General features: G+C 36.8%; 1 protein-coding gene across 1 annotated transcript in view; it reads right to left on the minus strand.

Annotated features, from left to right (window-relative positions):
* Positions 1-65: 65 nt before the first annotated feature.
* Positions 66-19,533, minus strand: part of LETM1 (leucine zipper and EF-hand containing transmembrane protein 1) — a 28,762-nt gene continuing 9,294 nt past the window's right edge. The window contains exons 4-14 of the mRNA XM_041470923.1: positions 16,222-16,365; positions 15,399-15,536; positions 12,258-12,461; positions 11,677-11,796; positions 10,472-10,603; positions 9,698-9,868; positions 8,927-9,082; positions 8,142-8,276; positions 7,395-7,582; positions 5,340-5,478; positions 66-4,009 (exon numbers count right to left, since the gene is read on the minus strand). Coding sequence (XP_041326857.1) covers positions 3,860-4,009; positions 5,340-5,478; positions 7,395-7,582; positions 8,142-8,276; positions 8,927-9,082; positions 9,698-9,868; positions 10,472-10,603; positions 11,677-11,796; positions 12,258-12,461; positions 15,399-15,536; positions 16,222-16,365 — 1,677 coding nt within the window. The 3' untranslated portion in view covers positions 66-3,859. The remainder of the gene's footprint in view (positions 4,010-5,339; positions 5,479-7,394; positions 7,583-8,141; positions 8,277-8,926; positions 9,083-9,697; positions 9,869-10,471; positions 10,604-11,676; positions 11,797-12,257; positions 12,462-15,398; positions 15,537-16,221; positions 16,366-19,533) is intronic.

The following is a 19,533-nucleotide window of genomic DNA, read 5'->3' on the forward strand; positions in this document are numbered from 1 at the left end:
ACCGGAAGAGCAATAAAGTAACACTAAATAATCAAAACCAACAGAAAAATAATGGAGAGATTAGGTTTCAAAATGATACTTTTATTGTAACTAAACAAAGGACACAAGCTCCAATTAACATAAAAGTTTTATACTGAGTTATGGCAAACACAGGACAGTATGCTCAGAGCACAGACAAATGATTTTCAACTTAAATTTATAACGCAGCTGAAATTCATCAACTGAAAAGCAAACTTTGGAATACATACAAAGAACAGAATATGGGATTATTCTTTCAATTAAGTGTACCCAATTATTTGATATTAACAATTTAAAAGTATTTAAATACATGCTGAAGTAGATAAAGTTAAAATTATTAGCAAGGTATGCAGATATAAAGTTACAAGAAGTATTTTGGAGTTGTATAAAAGATGCAACTTTTTCCCCCTGGACAAAGCCTAAGCGTAAGGTACTATCCTGGCAAGAGATCCTCTCTACCTGCATGCAGTCCTGCTGACAAACTCTGACTGAACAGCTTTCTGGCACTTAACCTGCAGGCAGACTGACTCTCACAGTATGTAGTCAGTGAAGAAAATATCTGTGAAAACCATCTTTTGGGCTAAGATGAAAAAGAAATAAGTTTTTCCATAAAATAGCTCCTATAACACGCTTGTTTTGAAGGGGGGAAAGAAATCACATCCTACTCTACTTCTCTTCCCGGTTCCTAAATGGATTTTTAAAAAAGTTTGTTGCATGTTTTACATTTTCCCCCTGAATAGTTTATAGTCAAAATTTATTTAAATCTGCAACAACCCCATCAATAGTCTTACCAATCACCTAAGTCTGAGCTCAGAGGCTTTGCCTGTGTAAGTCACAAAGTCATCAAAATCTCGCATATCCTTTAAATTATTTAAAGAAATATTTACATCTCCTGATTAAATATTCACTCAGGAATAAGTTCTGACCAGTTAATGTACACTTGTACACTCATCCTTCTCTGAATGTACTGCAGCTTCTGGTTTTTTGGTCAACACCAAAGGCAACCAAGCACATTAGCTGGAGCTACTCCACACTGCTGCCTGTATCACCAGGACAGAGCTGCTCGGGAGGTTCAAAGTTGGGTAAAAGTGGATCACCGAGGGCTTCCCTAATCTTTTAAAGCTTGCAAAACATGTGTTGTTCAAGTCCAGCTGTAATGGGTTTGCCTGCTTTTGACAGAAGGAAGGCATTCCCTGTGAAAGTCCTTTCTGTGGTTGGTGTGCATGTCCTGTCATCACTTTAGGGCACAGCAGAAAGCTGCCATTTCTGACTGGCATTTAAAACAATTTTACGTTATCTGTAAAGATTTCACAATATGCCAAATTTCATGCAAATCCAAATGTATTCCAATTACTTTAATCAGAATATTCTTCATCAAATTAAAAAAAAAATTAAACAACAGCTATTTTTGGCTCCCTTCTTATTTAATTCACAGAAAATTTAAGTGAACAGTAAACACAGAACAGCAGCAAAGTGTTTTAAACTCCCAAATACTGCAATCAGTCAATTTACTTTCAGGACAGTTAAAGCTCTGTAAAACTTTAATCAATAAATATTTGAAGACAGCCTTTTCTGCTACTTCCCTGGTTTAAATCTGCATGCATTCAAGTGAATACAATTCTTAGGTTTTTGATATTCCATGAAAGGTAGCAGGCAATTTTAGAGTATCTTTACCACATTTCAGGAATGTCAAGTAATATTCTTATACATTGTTTTAAAATTGAAAATATGCCACTGTAAAAATTTAGCCTACTTCAAAGTCCATAAATTCTAGCTGTAAATTATAAAATGGAAAATTAGTTTCTAGATCGTATTTTTGTGAAATCAGTTTTATTCTTGAATTTTCATCTACAAGCGTTGGCCTAAAAAAAAAAAAAAACAAAACAAAACAAAACAAAAAAAAACACATAGTGAAGTCAGATTTTCAAAAATCTACAAAGTGACTTCCTTGCTGAAATCTACAAGGTAATCTTGATTTATGAGGAAGAGAACAGCCCCCTTGTTTTGGGATACATAAACCATAAAGATTGTACTGATTTGAAATTTCAGCTTCACCACAGCAATTTCACACTTCAGATACAATTACAGTAATTCTCAGGAGAATCTTGCTGTAAGCAGCTTTCTTTGCAAACTGTACAGAATATGAACTCAACAGTTGAACTAGACACTGACTTTTTCTAGAACTGTACATCTCACTGTACATATTGCTTTGGTAACAACTAAATACAATGGTCCATATCATGCAAGCCATGAGACTGTCAAAACTTCTTTTGTTCCACTAACTTCAAATAAGTTTGTACAAATAATTTAGCCAATCTAGATAAATACTGCACATGGAATTATGCTGAAATATACTTGGGAGTTGGTATTTTCTACAAAAATATGCTACTATGACTAAAAGCATTAAGTACTAACTGCCCACCTCAATATCATCATGTACAGTGCCACTGTCAGATGTGCTCTCTATAATGTACACAAAATCAAGAATGGTTGTACATTTTATAATACTGAGTGCAAAATAAAAACAGAATAAAACCCCAAACCACAACCCTGCTGGTTCAAGCCACACTACATGTATTTCATAATAGATTTTAAGAAAAGTGTAAAATTTAGGCTACCGTTAATTATGGAACATCCCAGAGTTAGTATTTTAGTTTAAAACTTTAAAATTTACTGCTAAGAAGAAATATTAATGAGAAAACCTTGACCTACTGCCAGTATGTAGTCACACATTTAAAGACAGTGACTATAAACCAATGATGTAATCAAAGCACTGGCAATACCAGAAATGACTTGTTGACTGCACAGAAAGCAAAGCCATGAGATGAACATATTTATGTACTCTGACTATACTTGGTTAATGACTTTATACCTGAGATGAAAATTGAGAGGTAAGAGAACTAGTTATGGTGTAAATAATTATCAGATGAGAAACAAGCACACAAAGATAGCTACATTTTTAAAAATATATGCAAAAAGATCACAACTGACATTTCCCCCTTTTGATTACTTTCATCCTGCTATTCAGACAAACACTTTAACTCACTTCACCATGTGACAGATTGTGTTCTGAAACTATTTTAAAGGCTCCTGTGATTCCAATGCTTTAATAATTCATGGAGTTTTGAGTAGAAGCAACATACTCTACTCTCTAGTCCTATGAAATTTAAGGCACCCATAAGTAGCAAACTTCATGCCAAGTTTCCATTCTAGGGAAAAATAAATCTGATTTTTCCCTTCAACAGAAAATAATAATAACCATGAATTCATAAAAGTGATCAGAATGCCACATTCTCTGTCAGTGAGGCAACAGCTTAGTGATATTTAGCTTAAAAACCCCTAAATCTATAGAGCTACTACTGAAGCCACGGAATCTTCACTAGCAGATTAGAAAATGTATAATATTGTGATGGAACAGAAAGTTTGTATTAAATTTTGAAAAAGCTAAAAGGTAGAAGCAGAGCAAGGTTGGGCCCCGTGTAATGATGGAAGAAAATAAATGGGAAACATTTCTCCATGATAGATACACTGAATTTATACAGCAAACTTGCGAGTTTAATGGATCACTGTACCACAACAATGAGTGCAAATACATGTTTTTGTGGGCAGGAGCACTGCTAAGAAGCCTATTCTGTTTTCATCAGTATGGAATGACACTAAATCACTTCTTTGACGAACGGAAATTTCATTCCATATGTCAGAAAACTTATCTACGATTTATTACCAGAATCAGCTCAAAACACTTCCCATAATCACAAAGCTCAAGTAATATGTAGCCATTAGACACAGAAAGATATACAAGATTTTGGTTACAACTGCGATTAGCTTCAGATTCTGAAGCTTAATTCTTTGCTTCTGCAGCTTCCTTATCATGCTTTTCCTTTGCTTTCTCTTTTTCTTCCAGTTTTTCTTCTTTTTGAAGCAGTGACATAATCTCAGCAACCTGGCTGGTGCCAATATCAATATCTTCTTTGTCAATCAATTCTACAACCTACATGAACACAAAATGAAATTGAGAGCACATTTAGGTTTTACATGATGGAGGCGTTTTCCTACAATAAATTTTGTTAAGACAACAAAAGTATTCAGTTCTTGTGTTCGAGAAAAACAGCATTTTCTTTCTTACATGGAAGACAAATTCAAACCACAACCAGTACCTCAAACACATCCAGAGTACTGAAAAAAAGCTCAAATGTAAACTAAAAGACTTAGAACTTTTGACCTTTGTGTGTGCAGCACACAAAGACATTTTAAAGCATTAGTAAAACAGACCCATTTATTTTATCTGTTTCAATGGAAAGCTGAAATTCAGTACCTGTTGAAAAAGTACTTAAGACAGTAATTTACAGACTTAATTTTATTTTAATTTTATTTAAGAACACCTACTTTACCAGACAGGCACAAATTTAGAAAAACTTAAAAGTAAAGGGGGTGGGACTTTCAGAAAAGAAATGAAAAAAATAATCTAGTAAATTATTCCAAATTCCTTTAAATAGCTTTTCGTACAAATGTATTCTTGGCATCCCTCCTCAAGTTCCTAGACTTATTGTGCAACATATGCAGAATTTACAAGTACATTTTATCTGTGTTGCTAAATGTGCAACGGCTGTTTAGAGCAACAGGGAAGATAATCACCACTGGGGCAGCAGAGAGGAAAAATGTGTTTCAAAAGGCTGATACTGTATTTTCTAGCTGGCCATATTTTAAATGCTATTTCTGTATCCAGTAGCAGAATTACTCGAGGGAAGTAAGTTTCAGGACAAATCTAAATTTACCAAGTGGAAAAGAAACAAGAAAACAAAGGTGAAAGGGAGATAAACCCTGAGAATGTTCAGCAAAATGAGAGAACAGGACAAATCAGGCAACAAACACAACTTGCTGCCTTTCAAGCACAGGAAATACAGATCTCAATGAAACACCTGAAGTATACAAACAGGCAAGCAAAGCTACTATTTTGTATTGATATGAAATATATCTATGGATGTTATGTCAACACCTTCCCTAACAGTGGTAGTTCTACTCCCTCCCATTTGTAAGTAATAGCAAAATTACCGTATTTTACAGAACTTGACAGAGACATAAAAACCCACAGCTTTAAAGGTAATGGGGTAATGGACATGGAGTTTTCCCCCCTCTAAAAAAACCAGCCATAGATATTCTCAAGATGCTGTTATATAAGATTTGTTTACAATACACACCAAAAACCTCACTGGCATCAAGTGAAGACCCTTGCAAAAGATTGCACTATGAATTTATGCCCAACAGGTGCAATATTTGAAGGATGGTTAGCCTTATTTTCTTTAAGAATTTCCCAAACTTACCTTAACAACATTATCTATATCAACTTGGCCATCCTTGTTTTCATCTAGTGCCTCTGCAATCCTTGTTAGCTTCTCCTCTGGAATCTTCTGAATTTGTTTCATTGCATTAATTAGCTCAGCAATGCTGATGAGATTCTTCCTGAAGAGAAAGCACAAACTCTACATGACAAGCAGTTACTCCAAAGGAATAAGGTTGACAAAAGGCAGTACTGGAAGCTACTACACTGCAGGATGCTTGTAAAATCATTAATTAATATTTATAATCCTGAACATGCAAAAGAACGTAAAAAACCAAAAAGGAGTTACTGATCAGAAAGCAGATTTTCATCGTACCATCGAATCTCATGTTTTCAGTTTCCACATATTTTACTGAACAAATATAAGTACCCAGAAGCATTTGAAATAAAGTTTTCTGTGGTTCCCAGACTGTGTATCTAATGCCCATTGTCCCTTCACTCCCCATTTACCAAAGATATAGTGCCATGTTTCTGGCATCCTTTTACATATAGAGGAGGGCTGACAGAAAATCAATGAGTCACAGGAAAACAAAAGCTGAGAACTAATCACTTGAGCAATTGAGCTGTTTTGTTAAATCAGCTTCACTTGCTCCTGTCAAGGACCAGACTCTGGGGAAGGAAGGACCAGCAGGTTTCAGATGTTACTCTCTGCTCACTGATCTCATGATGTTCAAATTGTTTGCTGCAACCTAAAGCCCTTCCTTGCCTCTGTATTTTGCTAGTTTGAAGAAACATCTTCCAGCACAGATCCAGAAGAAATGCAGGAGACAGTGAAGCCAATAAATACTAAACAGAAGGGCTTTATCAGTGTTGTCCCAGCTCTTCTGGGCAGAGACACACTTTTATGCAAGGAGCATTTTTCCTGCTGCTACTAAATGTCCTGGACATAGCTTGATAATGACTGCACCATCCTGAAGGTTAGAAGACAAGCCTTTGACAACTAAGCAATATTTAAACAAGTAATTCTCAATCGTCCACAATCACCTACAAAATTATCCAGAAAACTATCTATTACAAAGTATAATTACATTCAGTACAAGCAGATTCTGCATTGTATTGTTAGTTTACAAATTCAGATGGTTTTGATCAACAACTTCTCTGTAGCACCATTCACATGGCTGCCTTATTACACAAAATCTGCAACAAATGACTGTTTGCCCTGGGGACTGGAAAACACAGAGCTCAGAAGCAACAAAAGCAGAATCCATATTTCTGTTTAGTTATGCTCTTTGGGAGCAGCCATACTCTCTTAATGAATCACACAAAATGGTGCAAGCATAAGCCAGACTAATACAGCATTTATGATCACAAACCATGAGAGTTTGTGTCACAGTTTTCAGGTATTTCAGCATGTGTAACAAGCAGTGTATGACCATTTAACATAGGATTGCCTGAAAGACTCTCCAATAATATTAAGATCTGGATAAGTGTTGATAAATTAATTTTGTAATGAAACTATCAGGAAAAATCTTTCATTGAAAATCTGTGTATTAAAAAATTGAAATGAAGTAAATCTCTTGGAAAGGGAGTATGTAAAATTATCTCCTCACTTCCACTGGACACATTTTCTCACTTGTCTCAAGACACCACAGACCCTTGCAATTTTTTTCCTCACTAACATCTTTGTTACCAAATAACAACAAATATGGACATACTCACACTGTTGTGCATCTTTTCAGTCAATGGCACAGGGCAAAAATTACTGTGTGAGGAGCATGAATACGGGGATGATTTCACCTGTAATCCTGTTAGTGCCAGAGGCATGGACAATATGGTAAGATTCTAATCAACACTTAGACTTTCAGAACACCCTCAGGATCTGGGGAATTATACATCCTTTTTTCCTTGATCAGTTCAACCATATTTAGCCTTAGCAGAGAGAAAATCTGCAGCACAGTTTTGTTAATTTTGTTTTTTTCAAAATCAATTATCTCAATATTCCAAACAAGTTATTCACCAATTATTTTTTAACCACACATCAGATAAAAGCAAGAGTAAAGGTGAACAGAGACACATCCAGTGCTCCCAGGTCACTTACCCAGCAGGAGTATCCTCACCATCCAGCTTTGCATCTGCTGTCTTTTGACTTGTTTCTAATTCCACAATAATTTTGTCTATCTGACCAATCATTCGGTTCACTCTCTTTGTCAGTCTCTTGCTTGCCTTTGACTCTTCCACTGCCTCTTCCTCACCAGTTTTAGAAAGCTCCTTTATCTCTTGCAAGTCCTAGAAGAAATGGTCAAGAGAGAGAAGAGCTTTTGCTGGTGTGAGTTCACAACAGACAATACTGACTTCAACCAGCACTTCAAGACAGGAGCCATTTGTAGATGAAATACAAGTGTAGAAACATACAAAGCCAAACAGAATTAGAACAACAAATTTTAACACTGCTGCCTTTTTCATGCACCTCTTAAATGTTATTTTCCACACCTTTCATAAGACTGGATAAGGTTCATTTTACTTATCGTGGAAATTTCTGTAATACTGACATTTACACTTGCTAAGAAAGAACTGCAGCATGCAGCAGTCAGCTCCTGTTACCCCAGCCCCCTGGGAACAAGAGCAGGAGCAGGAATCTCATCTGCTGGGAATTACTCTAGTGATAACAATTAGGCTTTGAACGTGTTACACAAACGAGGTTCTGCATTGTCACACACGAAGTTCATTCACTCAGCTTCCAACTTCAGACTAACAGAAAACCAAGAAAGAGAATCTTAAATTTGTGGATCATTTCTGGTAAAACTAAACATGAACAGAAAAAGAACTTCCACTCCCCATTCTTCACCTCATTATACTCCTGGATATCATCCTTCAATTCCTCAAGCTCCTCCTTTTCCTTTGTTAGTGATTTTTTCTGTTCCTGTAGCTTGGTGCAAGCATCACTCAGCACATCAATCTCCTCCTTGGTAATTTCCTCACCCTGCAACAGAAAACATAGACAAATTAGTGACAGGCACATTTGTGATCTTCCTGCAAGATTTTCAGTCTTCTAGCAGAAAAGAGAAAATACAGGATTTTTTTTTACATGTTTGGAATCACTACTATCACATTGTGATTTTGAGGCTAATACAAAGATTTTAAATGGTAAGGCAGTTAATTTGCTATGGTACTGTTTTTTGAAGTGCACCAGTAGTAAGTTCAGCTAATGTGATTATATGTGAGTTTCTGAAATTCTATACCTGATAAGAGTTAAGTTTGGAAAATTGAGCTGTAGAAAAGTTATCTTCAGTAACCTTTGTGAGAATGAGGATGAACATCCATAGTAAGTACACCTGTCTCTTGAAAAGCTGATAAAATATGCACAGGCCCATTCCATCTACAGATAGTGCAACTGCCCCCCCAAACAGGTATATTAATTTCAATAATGCAGACAGATAAAGGAGATGTTTTGTTCTGATTTCAGCTTCTGCACTGGTGAATTTTCAATCCACAAAGTAGTTGTTTTTAACTAACAGAATGTGGTGAGAGCATTAAAAGTGAAGGGCAGACAAGCAATTTATCATGGTCCTCACATGAATGCTCTGAATCTTTACATTCAAAAGCATGAAAACGTGTGGTTATCCAGATTACCTTAATGCCTTCCAGCACTGGTGCTGTATCTATCAGTGCCTCTGAGTGCACTGCTGCACCTGCCCGTGCCAGTTCTGGTTCAGTATCCATCACCACCTGGCTTTTTTTAGCTTGCAGAGCAGTTGCTTCAAGATCTGCTGCTGGTTCCGCCGCTTTCTAAATTTAAAACACCTCATTAGGTTGCATTTAAAAAAAACCCCAAAACATTAGCTGTATTAGGTTCAGGAAAGAATGACTTGTCAAAATAGAAATAGCTGCCAAAGTAGAAACACACATTTTATGAGAAGAGGTTAAAAAACTGCAAGATATTGAGTGGTTTCACATTAACATACCTACTTGTATTTAAAGAACTACTTCTGTGAGCTCCTGAGGCTTAATTCATTAATGAATCAGGCCAGTAGCTTTTATAGTTAAATATTATACAGCAACATTATCAGGTTAGTGACAAACAGAAAGAGCCAAAGATAAGAACATTTAAAATGTGGGGTGCAGAAAACTTAAAAAAATAAAATAAAAAAAAACAGAAAAAGAAATCTTCTCTTACTGCTTTAATTAAGAAGGAAGAGAAATCAAAGATAAGTACGACTGAGCCAACATTTTATAGTAAACTTTTGTGTTGCAGTCAGTTAAAATATTCTCTCACATCTTCCACACGTGGATTTAAAGCCCAGTTTCTTGCAGACAATACCCAGAGCAGAGGCAATAACTCATAACATGCTAGTGTTCACATCACTTGACATTTACTCCTCAGTAGCTGTGAGCAGAACTTACCATGGCTGCAACTTCAAGGATTTCTTTGGCCTTCTCTGCAGCTTCAGACATTTTCTTTTCTTCATTTTCTTTTCTGATGGCTTCTTCTTCCTGAAGTGTTGCTTCCAGTCGTACTTTGTTATCTATTTTTTCACCTTCTACTTCTGCCACTTTCACCTGAGCCTCTTTGGCCTAAAAATAACAAAAGTAGCTAGTAGAAGTGTGTCTATACAAACAGGTATGGCTGCATAATGTAGGTTTAGATATCCTGATTGAGATAGGTAGTACAGGTATGCTAATGAATAAAGTCAAAGCCCCCAATGTTACCCTATTTTTGCATTTTTCAGAAAAAGATGACTCCCTGTCTCTAGAAAGTTTTCTGTTTTGATGGAAACATTAATTTTCCACCCTGAAATCATACATGTTCTTCAGTCTCTTTCTCTCAAGACGACCAACAATCTATTCTGATAATTTCTTTCTCTGCATAGCATCATGTATTTTAAAGTATTAATATCTTTCTATGGCCTGAAGCATTGTTTTTTTGTATGTGAAAGGTGTATTCTAAATCTTCTTATGCTATTACTGTCTGCTGTCATGTAATCCAATATTGCCCTGTGTTTGCTTTATCCTCATATCTCTCCACATACAACACAACTTCTGCCTTTGAAGGTCACACAAATAAACCTAGCTATGATTTTGTTTTTCAAGGAAAAGCAAGGAACTGAGAAGAACATCTGCTTGTCTGGCTGGATTTTCAGTCATGACACTGGAAGTTAGTTACACACTATGTCCATCAGCACTGTCTGGTAGTGTCTGAAGGGTTGTTTTGAGCTGATCAGCTGGAGAAAGGGTATCTGGAAGATACATGGCTCTGGATAAAATAAGCAATGAAGTAGGAATTTCCTGGTTCAGGTGCAGATCTAACCACTGTAAGTGCAATACAAAAAAAAAAAAAAGTCTTTAATTTCAGGATGTTTTATTCTTTTTTATAAATAAAATCAAACAAAAGTAAATATAATTTTTTTTACCACTACTTATCAGTCAATATCCTAACACAGGAACTACAGACTACAACCAGCTAAGAATTACAGCCATTGCAATGAAATATAGGAAGATGCATTTTGTTTGAAGTAGTATTTCAAGAAACACTGAATGAATATTTGAACACGTGGTTTGTTTCACATGCACCTTCAAATCACAGAACCATTTGGACTGGGTTAAAGATCATCCATCTCGTTCCAACTCCCTGCCACAGGCAGGGACACCTTCCACTAAACTGTTCCTCACAGCTCCATCCGTTCAACCTGGCCTTCAACACCTCCAGGGATGGGGAGCACATCTCTGGGAACCTGTGTCAGTGTCTCAGCACCCTCACAGAAAAGAATTTCTTCTTACTATCTAATCTAAACCTGCCCTCCTTCAGCTTAAGGCCATTCCCCCTTGTCCTGTCACTGCATATCCTTGTGAAAAGTCCCTCTCCAGCATTCCTGTAAGCCCCCTTTAGGCACTGAAGGTGCTATAAAGGTGTCCCTGGAGCTTTCTCTTCTCCAGGCTGAACAACCCTAACTCCCTCAGCCCATCTTCATGATAGAGATGCTCCAGGCTCCTGTAATCAACTTAGTGGCCTCCTCTAGACATGTACCAACAGACCTTCCTCTAAACCAGGCAACACCAAGAGACAACTGATCTACTAGGTGAAAACCTCCTCTGAGCAAGATAATAACTGACAAGACAAACTTTCAAAATTGCAAACATATTTCAGATATGTTAAATTCAAAGTATCTATGTGCATCATCAAAACATCATGGTCAAAAGGCAGCAACCCACAGCTACTACATACTTACAAAGCACATGTGACAAAAGCTTATTAAGAAGACTCTTTTAACCAAGCCTTTAATGAGAACAGAATCAAAATGACTTCTCAGAATCAGAATGAAAACCAGAGCATCAGAGCTAACAACTGGAATTAGGTCAGTGTAGTGAGTCTTGCAAAACCATACCTGTTTAAGCTGCTCCTTGAGACGCTCCTCTGTCACACCAAGAGCTCTCATCCCTCGGGCACGACAAGCTGCCTGCAGTTCTTTAACAGTCAGGGTATCAACTCCCTCTTCAGCAATCATCTGCACAATGGAAAGGAAATCTGACCGTGTTAGAGCTCAAAACAGAGGCACCATCAGCAGTTGCACAGCCACAGGTTACAACAGCCACTAGAGGCTGCTGTGCTAACACAAAACAGCCACAGCTGCTCCCCCAGCTCCAGCATGAACAGCCAACCCCTAAGCTGATACTTCTACCAGCTCCCTTACAAATTATAGTTTCACAGAAATGTTTAATTTGTGATATAATTATTTTCATTTCAATTAATGGTAGATTTAAAAAAGATCAGTTTTTTTCTTAACAAATGAGGACGCTTCTGATTTTAAACTCTTCAAGCCTTTTTGTTCAAAGTTCTCAAACTTGTCTCAAACAAGACAATTACAAGAAGAAAGGAAAATGCCTAGAAAAACATACATATATCCACACACACTCATTACTGTTATGTGTCAAAATTATTACCCAGTGCCTATTCAGAATGACTCACTTTGTCATCTGCTTTTATGCTCCTCAACCTCATTGTCAGTTGGAAGCGGAGAAAGTTATTTGTCCCAATTGACTGAAGTTCCAACAATTTACAAAGTGCCACCAGCTGAGGCCTGGTCAGATTGTCCAGTGTCAACTCATCTTCAAACAGTTTAGAGAACCTTAGGATCTCCTCATTACTGGGTCTTTCACCAGTTTCCCTGATCTGTGAGAAAACAACAAACACACACAAAGCTTTTCAAAGCAAATGTTATAGTTGGGCATTATTTTGAATAAAAACATTCTCCTTGTTTGTCAAGCACTTTGCAACAGTTTTGGGATAAGAAATAGCACATAAGGAAGGAATGAAAGAAGTTTGTAAAAAACCAAACAACTTACTTACTTAAGGAAAAGAATTGATAGTGCTGACAGTTTCCAACAACACTGCATAATGTACTTAGGATAAAATTAACAAAACAAAAATTGGATGCACCTGTACACTAAAGAGCAGGTCTAGCTGAATCGCACTGCCATGAGATACCTCAAGAAATATATATATATACCTTTGAGTTAATAAATAGTTGCTACAGGAGTCACAATGGCAGATATTTGTTCTGGTACCATATTTACTAAACACAGAAACACATCAGATAAAGATGGAAAGATAAAGTAAGAAGTTCACCCAATAGCAAAAATTTTGCAACACTGGTGTCCCCGTGAAACACAGATTCAGACACTTAACTACCTAATTCTCTTAATTTGTTACAATACTCTGGCTTTCAATTCCTAGATGTTCTGCAGCACCTCAGTGCAAATGTTTTTGTACTTGAAGTTATTCAAAGTATAAAGCACTGTTTGGGAAAGGACTCTGCATCCTTTGTGATGGCAGGTCCTATGTAACTGCTTGTACAAATGCAAAATGCTCTTCAGTGATGTGCTACCAATGACTTCTCAGTCATTAAATTCAATTATTGGAAGCTGAAATAACAGTTCAAAGAAGTAGGAGAAAAATTCCTGAGTCTCATCAGGTCACAGTAAAGCACTATTGCCTGTATAGATGTTGATTTTTTGATTTTCTAAGTATGCTCAAAAGCTTATTAGTGACATCACTACATCAAAAATCTACAGAACTTACAGTTATATACTCCCAGTCTTAACATCTTCAGTCTAATCATAGATATAAAAAAAAACTTTCCCAATACCCCTTTTTTATAACTCCTGTAAAGAAAATATAAAACTAGGTTACATCAAGTACAGTTTGAAAACCTAACATTACCTGTACTGCCTGATTTATCATGCCTACCTATTTTACCTGCAAATTCAAATATTTTAGTGAACAGCTACTGAGCACAGAAAAAGGTAAAAATCAGGAGAAGAGATGGCCTTGAGCCCATTAACCTCCAGGATACTTTTGTAGCAGAGAAACCATCTTGAAGAAAGAAAAGTCAAAGGCCTTGTTGTTCCACTTCACCAGTGCCTTCACCACAGGAGCCAAAATTGGCACTTCAAAAACACAGGAAGTATTTTCTCCCTTGTTTAAAGATGAATTTTGACAGAGCCAGGCATGTGTTTCTTGAAAGTACAAACTGAAGCTTTCTAGTACATCACTAGCTACAAAGCAACAGAGACAAATTCTGGAATTATGCAGCAGATATATTAAGCCTGCAATCAATGGTTCCTGCAGCATCAAATACCTCACCACAGAAGCCACTGTTAAAGAATAGCAAAAAGGTGAAAAACATTGAAGCTGCTTCTTGCTCTGACATTTATTATCCGGTACAGTGAAATGAGATCAATGAAATTTGCCTCTGTGGCACAAATGAGAAATATAAAGCTGTAAAAAGTACACCCACACAGATGAAATGCAGGGCTTGAAACTTCTTTTTTAGTCATCAGAGGAACTTGGGACTTCCTCCAGCAAATGTGGAGTGAAACATCATTTATTTCCATGAAAATTAACGGCCAAATGTAAATTCTCAGTAGCAGTTCTTCCAGAAGAAAATGAAATGTTCTGAACATGAAGCATAAGTGGGCAAGTTCCCAGAGCCTGCAGGGGCAGTGCCTCAGCCACTAACTGCTATAACTAACCACTTACAATGTTCTGCAGATTCAAAAGAACAGAAACAGATGACTGCAGAGAGGCTTCGAAGTAGTAGGGACTTTGCAAGAAGTTAATGACTGGCAAAATTTGCCACTATGATTATGTGAGGTGATCTATGTGACACTATCAACATCATTTACCACTCCCACACTTTATTCTTAGCCCTGACATGCAGGAAAATCTGAAGCTATTTGGCAGGGGTTGTAAAGTTCATGTCTGAAACCCCTGGGCTTATGTGCCTTTTTCTGTGCAAATGCACACTCTCTCCAAAGGAGGGGCCCACTGCCTTTCTTTCAAAAAAGCACTTGGAGATGCTGTTGGCTCCACCTCTTATTCAACAGCCCCACAATTAAGAGAAATCAGAGATATAGACTGTCCTGATAAGACTTAAGAATGCATTTTTCATCTCTCCAGGGAGTACCTTGTTCTCACCTACAGTTTGGTGAAAGGAAATGCTGTGAAACCTAAAGGCCATTAATGTAGGAGGCAGGTGTCTGACACTTAAATCTCTCTGTCAGCAACTAAATAGAAAAAATTTTGCACAGCAACCACATTCTAGCTAAAACTCAGATTATACCACATTCTAGTCAGTATAGCAACCGTGCACTTAAAAATTGTTTTTACAAGCAGAATTAAATTTGACAAAAAAATTTCCTTTTCCCGCCCATTAAGTTTCAATCAGTTAATTAGGAAAGAAGTCCTCTCCCAGTTTTCATACCCTATGTTAAAAAAAGAGGTCAAAGCCTACACGAGTACCCACTGAGCACACCATGTTTTATGTTAGAGTTAACTTATTAACAAATAAGTGAACAAAAAACAAATGAGCAGAAATATTGTGCCTCTAGAATTAGAGAGCAAAAGCACCAGCTAGAACACCAAAGTTAATAATTGGAAAACTTAATCACACTGACAAAAAAGAAATTTATCTTAAAAAGCTACTAGAAATAGAAAAATTGTTTCTTCAGGTCCAAAAAACCAAAGTGATGTGATGATTACCATAGACCAAACAAACCAAAGTGGATTTTTTTTGTAGGAAGAGAAAACATTTTCCAAATTTTTTACCTTTTGAAAGAATGTTGAAAAATCTTTTGTAACATTTCCCTTGGCTGCTTTATTTTTTAAGGCCATCTCCTCAATGGTGTCTTGAAGGAATTTAGCCAATTCAAGCTTTACTCTCAATTCTTTCTTCAATCTTTCCTCCTGTTAAAAAAATATTTGTTTTTAACAGTTCCTGCCAGAAACACATGGACTAAACATCACTTCTGTCCCCTGACAAGCTATGTGGAGTAATTCTGGACTTCTGCTATAATACACATTCCAAAGGGGCATTCACTCTTCCCAAAGATCCACAAATCACACTGAACAAGCTGAAGAGCTCACAATGTGCTCTGAAAGTGAAAACTCGTGGGGCTCTTTGGTGGTTTTTAAAAAGTTCTAACAAGTCTGAGAAACCATAACTAGTAGAAATAAAGTTTAAACAAAAAAAGCATAAGAAGCTGTTTTAAATATTAAGTATACAAATGAAAAACCTTGTATCAAGGTTTAAGACTACAAATGTTACAATGTCTACTTTAATACAACCAGAAAAATAAAATAGCTTTATTTCTCCTTTGTAGGAGTCATAGAAAATGGAAATGAGGAAAACAGAGAAGACAAGAGAGGCTTTCAACCCTGATAGCTTGGCACCTGCACGTATAAAAACCAGGATAGCACTGGTTCATTATTATATGTTCAAAAGCAAGATCTTCAAAATAAGGAAGATAAAAGCATTACCCCAATACGGAAAAAAAAATCTAACATTTTTAGACTTTTTCTAATTTTTTTACCAAGAAATTTCTAATTTTTAAAAAAAATATCATTGGATTATAAATTCAGACCTGCTTACCTTTTTAGACTTTGTCTCAAATGTAGAGGGAAGCATATTAGGGAATAACTTAAGAGCTACTGGAAGTAAAAATTCCATAAATGGGACAACAAGAAAAACCAAGAAAGGGACCAGGCGAAAAAGATCAGCACATATTCGAAGAAACTGGAAGGGAAAAAAAATATATATCAATAAGCTAATATTTAAGTAGTTATTTTAAAAATACTTGATTTGATCATCTAATTCTCGCTTAGGCTCACATATATATATATGTGCTATGAAGAAATTTTAAAATAACACAATAAAAGAATGTGACAAAGTCCGTTTTCAGTGTTTTTTTTCAAGTTGCTACATACTAGAGAGTGCTGAAGTTTCACCAGTTTTCAACACTATAGAAAGTATTTCAATAGCCTCACTGTGTCTCAATAGGATTATTGAACAAGTATCTCATTTAAACCTCTTAAAAGCACCTGAAAACAGGAGGTGGTCATTTGTTGTCATTAAAGCTGCTTAACTTCTTTTATGCATCTTTATTTGTGCTCCACCACTTCTTACATGCATGAGCTACTATGGAATAAGTAATCAAGAATAAAATGAAAGATCCCTCCCCCTCTCCCTTATAACAATTGTAATGTACATTTAAATCCAGGGTAATGAGCCCAGCTTGGTAGATTTTTTTTTAAACCACTGCATTTCCAGAGCAGTAATCCTCTGAAGCAGGCAGCATTCATTACTGAATCTTGAACTGCATGAAATAAATACTGTCCTTGTGATTTCTGCACACTCATAAATATATATATTAGGCTGTACAGTCTATTATTAAATCTTTCAGTAATTGTTGAAAGCTTCATAACTCGGTTTATATTGGGGAGTGAAGATCTTGCTTGACTCTACCTCCTTTTACAAAGGAAAAAATCTGGTTGTTAGGAATCCCACCAGCTCCTAAATCAGAGGTACACTCTGGTACTCCACTGTTGTTCCACATCAAGATTTGATAAACTCAGCTCTAAGTGGCAAAAACTGGCTGCATAAATGCAATTACAAAAGCAAACCCATGCTGCCCACTCCAGCCTCTCCCCACAGTTCATGGCAATCAAGGGGAACAGCAGCAACAACCAGCACAGATCCCATGTCCTCAGGACTGATTTGCTAGAATACAAAACCTGCAAAACTTCATTCAGAATTTTCTTACCATAAAACCAGCACTAAAATCATAAGCACTTAAGAGTATGTGGAAGGCACATGCTCTACAGATTCAAAGTCTGGCATTTTTCTTTGTACATAAAAAAATTCAGTTTCCCAGAAGGGATGCTTTGGTCCATTGTTTTGAGGCTCAAGGACTTTTCCATTCATTCCAACAATAGAAGGCAAATGACTACCATGGAGTTAAAATAACAAAAAAAGTAAGAAAGTTTGGAGGAAAATTTTAAAACTCATAAGAAAAGTACTTTTTCCCTAAAAAAAAACCTCAAAAATTTCTAGAGTACAGAGTTCCTATTTTTCCCCAGTCTCTATTCTCAGACAATGCGTGCAAGCATTTCTACAAAATCCATATCCAAGGAAGCAATTTTACCACCAGATTAAGCCAACTTAATGCTAACCTGAGATGAGGTAAAAGGAGCCATGAAGGTGCACTGGCAGTCAAACCAGTGATCCAGCTAAAACTGACCCATAAATTCATACACAGATAAGGGAAAAAGTACAAACCAAGCAAGGGTGGGGTGGGAAATCTTGATTTAAGCACCAAGCTTTTCTCAGCAGCACTGTCCTGGATCAGCTTTCACAAATCATGGAACTGCACCCTCGGCTAACACAAGGAAAACAGCTTGATGCAGGCACCTAATACAATGGTGTACGGTTACACACACAGTATTTGGCAGCACAGCACCAGAACCTTGTGACTACTCTGTATCTGCTGCTACAGCTGGGTACTCCACTCTTCCCTCCTCTGCAGGGAAGAGTTTGTAAAGCTGCTAGACTTGCCACAAACTCCATTGTGTTTGCCACCTCACTGCCACATCCTGAACCACCCTGCTGCAGGAGCCAGTATTACAGCAGTTAGTTTTTTTTTTTAAGTCAGTACCATGTTTTACTTCTTCCTGTCTTCTCTCCTAAGTGTAGATATGTGACCCTGCTGAATCCAAACCCTGCCAGCAGCTGTAGGAGCAGAATTTTGGAATTAAGTTTTAGTTCACATAAGCAAGAGGTCCTTTTGCATTAGCCATGCTGCAATTGCTTGTTCATGTGGTTAGATTACTTGGATATCTTTCCATTATTGCCTTCAAAGAGGAAGGAAAGGGCAGGCAGAAATAACTCATTTGTCAGTCTGCATGAAGATAAGATTTCTCTAGGACTGTCAGCTTAATACTTTTAAAGCAGTATATACATCAATTTTTATTTTATATTTTTTTAAAGTTCAGGAGGTAATCCAGCACCAAAATGTTAAGACTTCTTTAAATCAGTCAGTATACTACAATTTATGGTTGAACTGATAAAAAAAAAAAAAAAAATGAGCTGTGTTGAAACAAACTTGAACTAAGACTTAAAAAAACCCCAAAAGGGTTTTTTCAGCTGCAGCCTGGTTTGCTTTTCAGTGACCCCAGATTCTAAGCCTACCAAGCCCTCAACTCCAGAGACACAATGTCCTCTTCCTCCAAATACAGAAAACACAAAACCTAGATTAAGAAACTAATATTACTGTAGTTATTAAAACTATTTTCTCTACATCTCCTACACTGGATTTGCATGCATATAAACACATACATATATCATTAGATAAGAGACAGGCTACACCAATGTAAACATCAATTTATATCTGCCAACAAATAAATGGCCATTTCATTTAAAAAGAGAATTAATACTGAAAATGAACATTTGCACAAAAAAACCCCAAATCTAGGAAGGCCAAGTGCCAGATCACTACTTAAACATGAGCAAGACAGGTCTATCATCACTAGATAACAAATCAAAAGGTAATCAAATGAATAAATCCAGCAATTGATGGAATATTACTGCCGTTCATATAATTTCTCAGAAGTATGGCTCAGCAAACATGAAAGAGGCAGGAAAATCAATGGCTCCAATCTCCCCCCTGGAGAATTTCCCATTCTGTTTTAAACCATGAATTAATTTGTCTCGCTTGGCTTTTCAAGTTCCCCAAAGCTCTCAATAAACCAGCACAAGCCAGAACTGCTACTTCAAGAAGTCCTGCAGTCCTCATCTTCCCCTATCCTCAGTTACTCTTTCTGGTACTCCATAATCCCCTCTCACGTCAGCAGACTGCTTTATTTATTGCTGAGGCCCGTCTCAGCTGCATCAGCTGCCAAGCATTCT

The sequence above is a fragment of the Pyrgilauda ruficollis genome, unplaced genomic scaffold, assembly GCF_017590135.1.
Source record: "Pyrgilauda ruficollis isolate IOZ18807 unplaced genomic scaffold, ASM1759013v1 scaffold1, whole genome shotgun sequence".
Classification (NCBI taxonomy): Eukaryota; Metazoa; Chordata; class Aves; order Passeriformes; family Passeridae; genus Pyrgilauda; species Pyrgilauda ruficollis.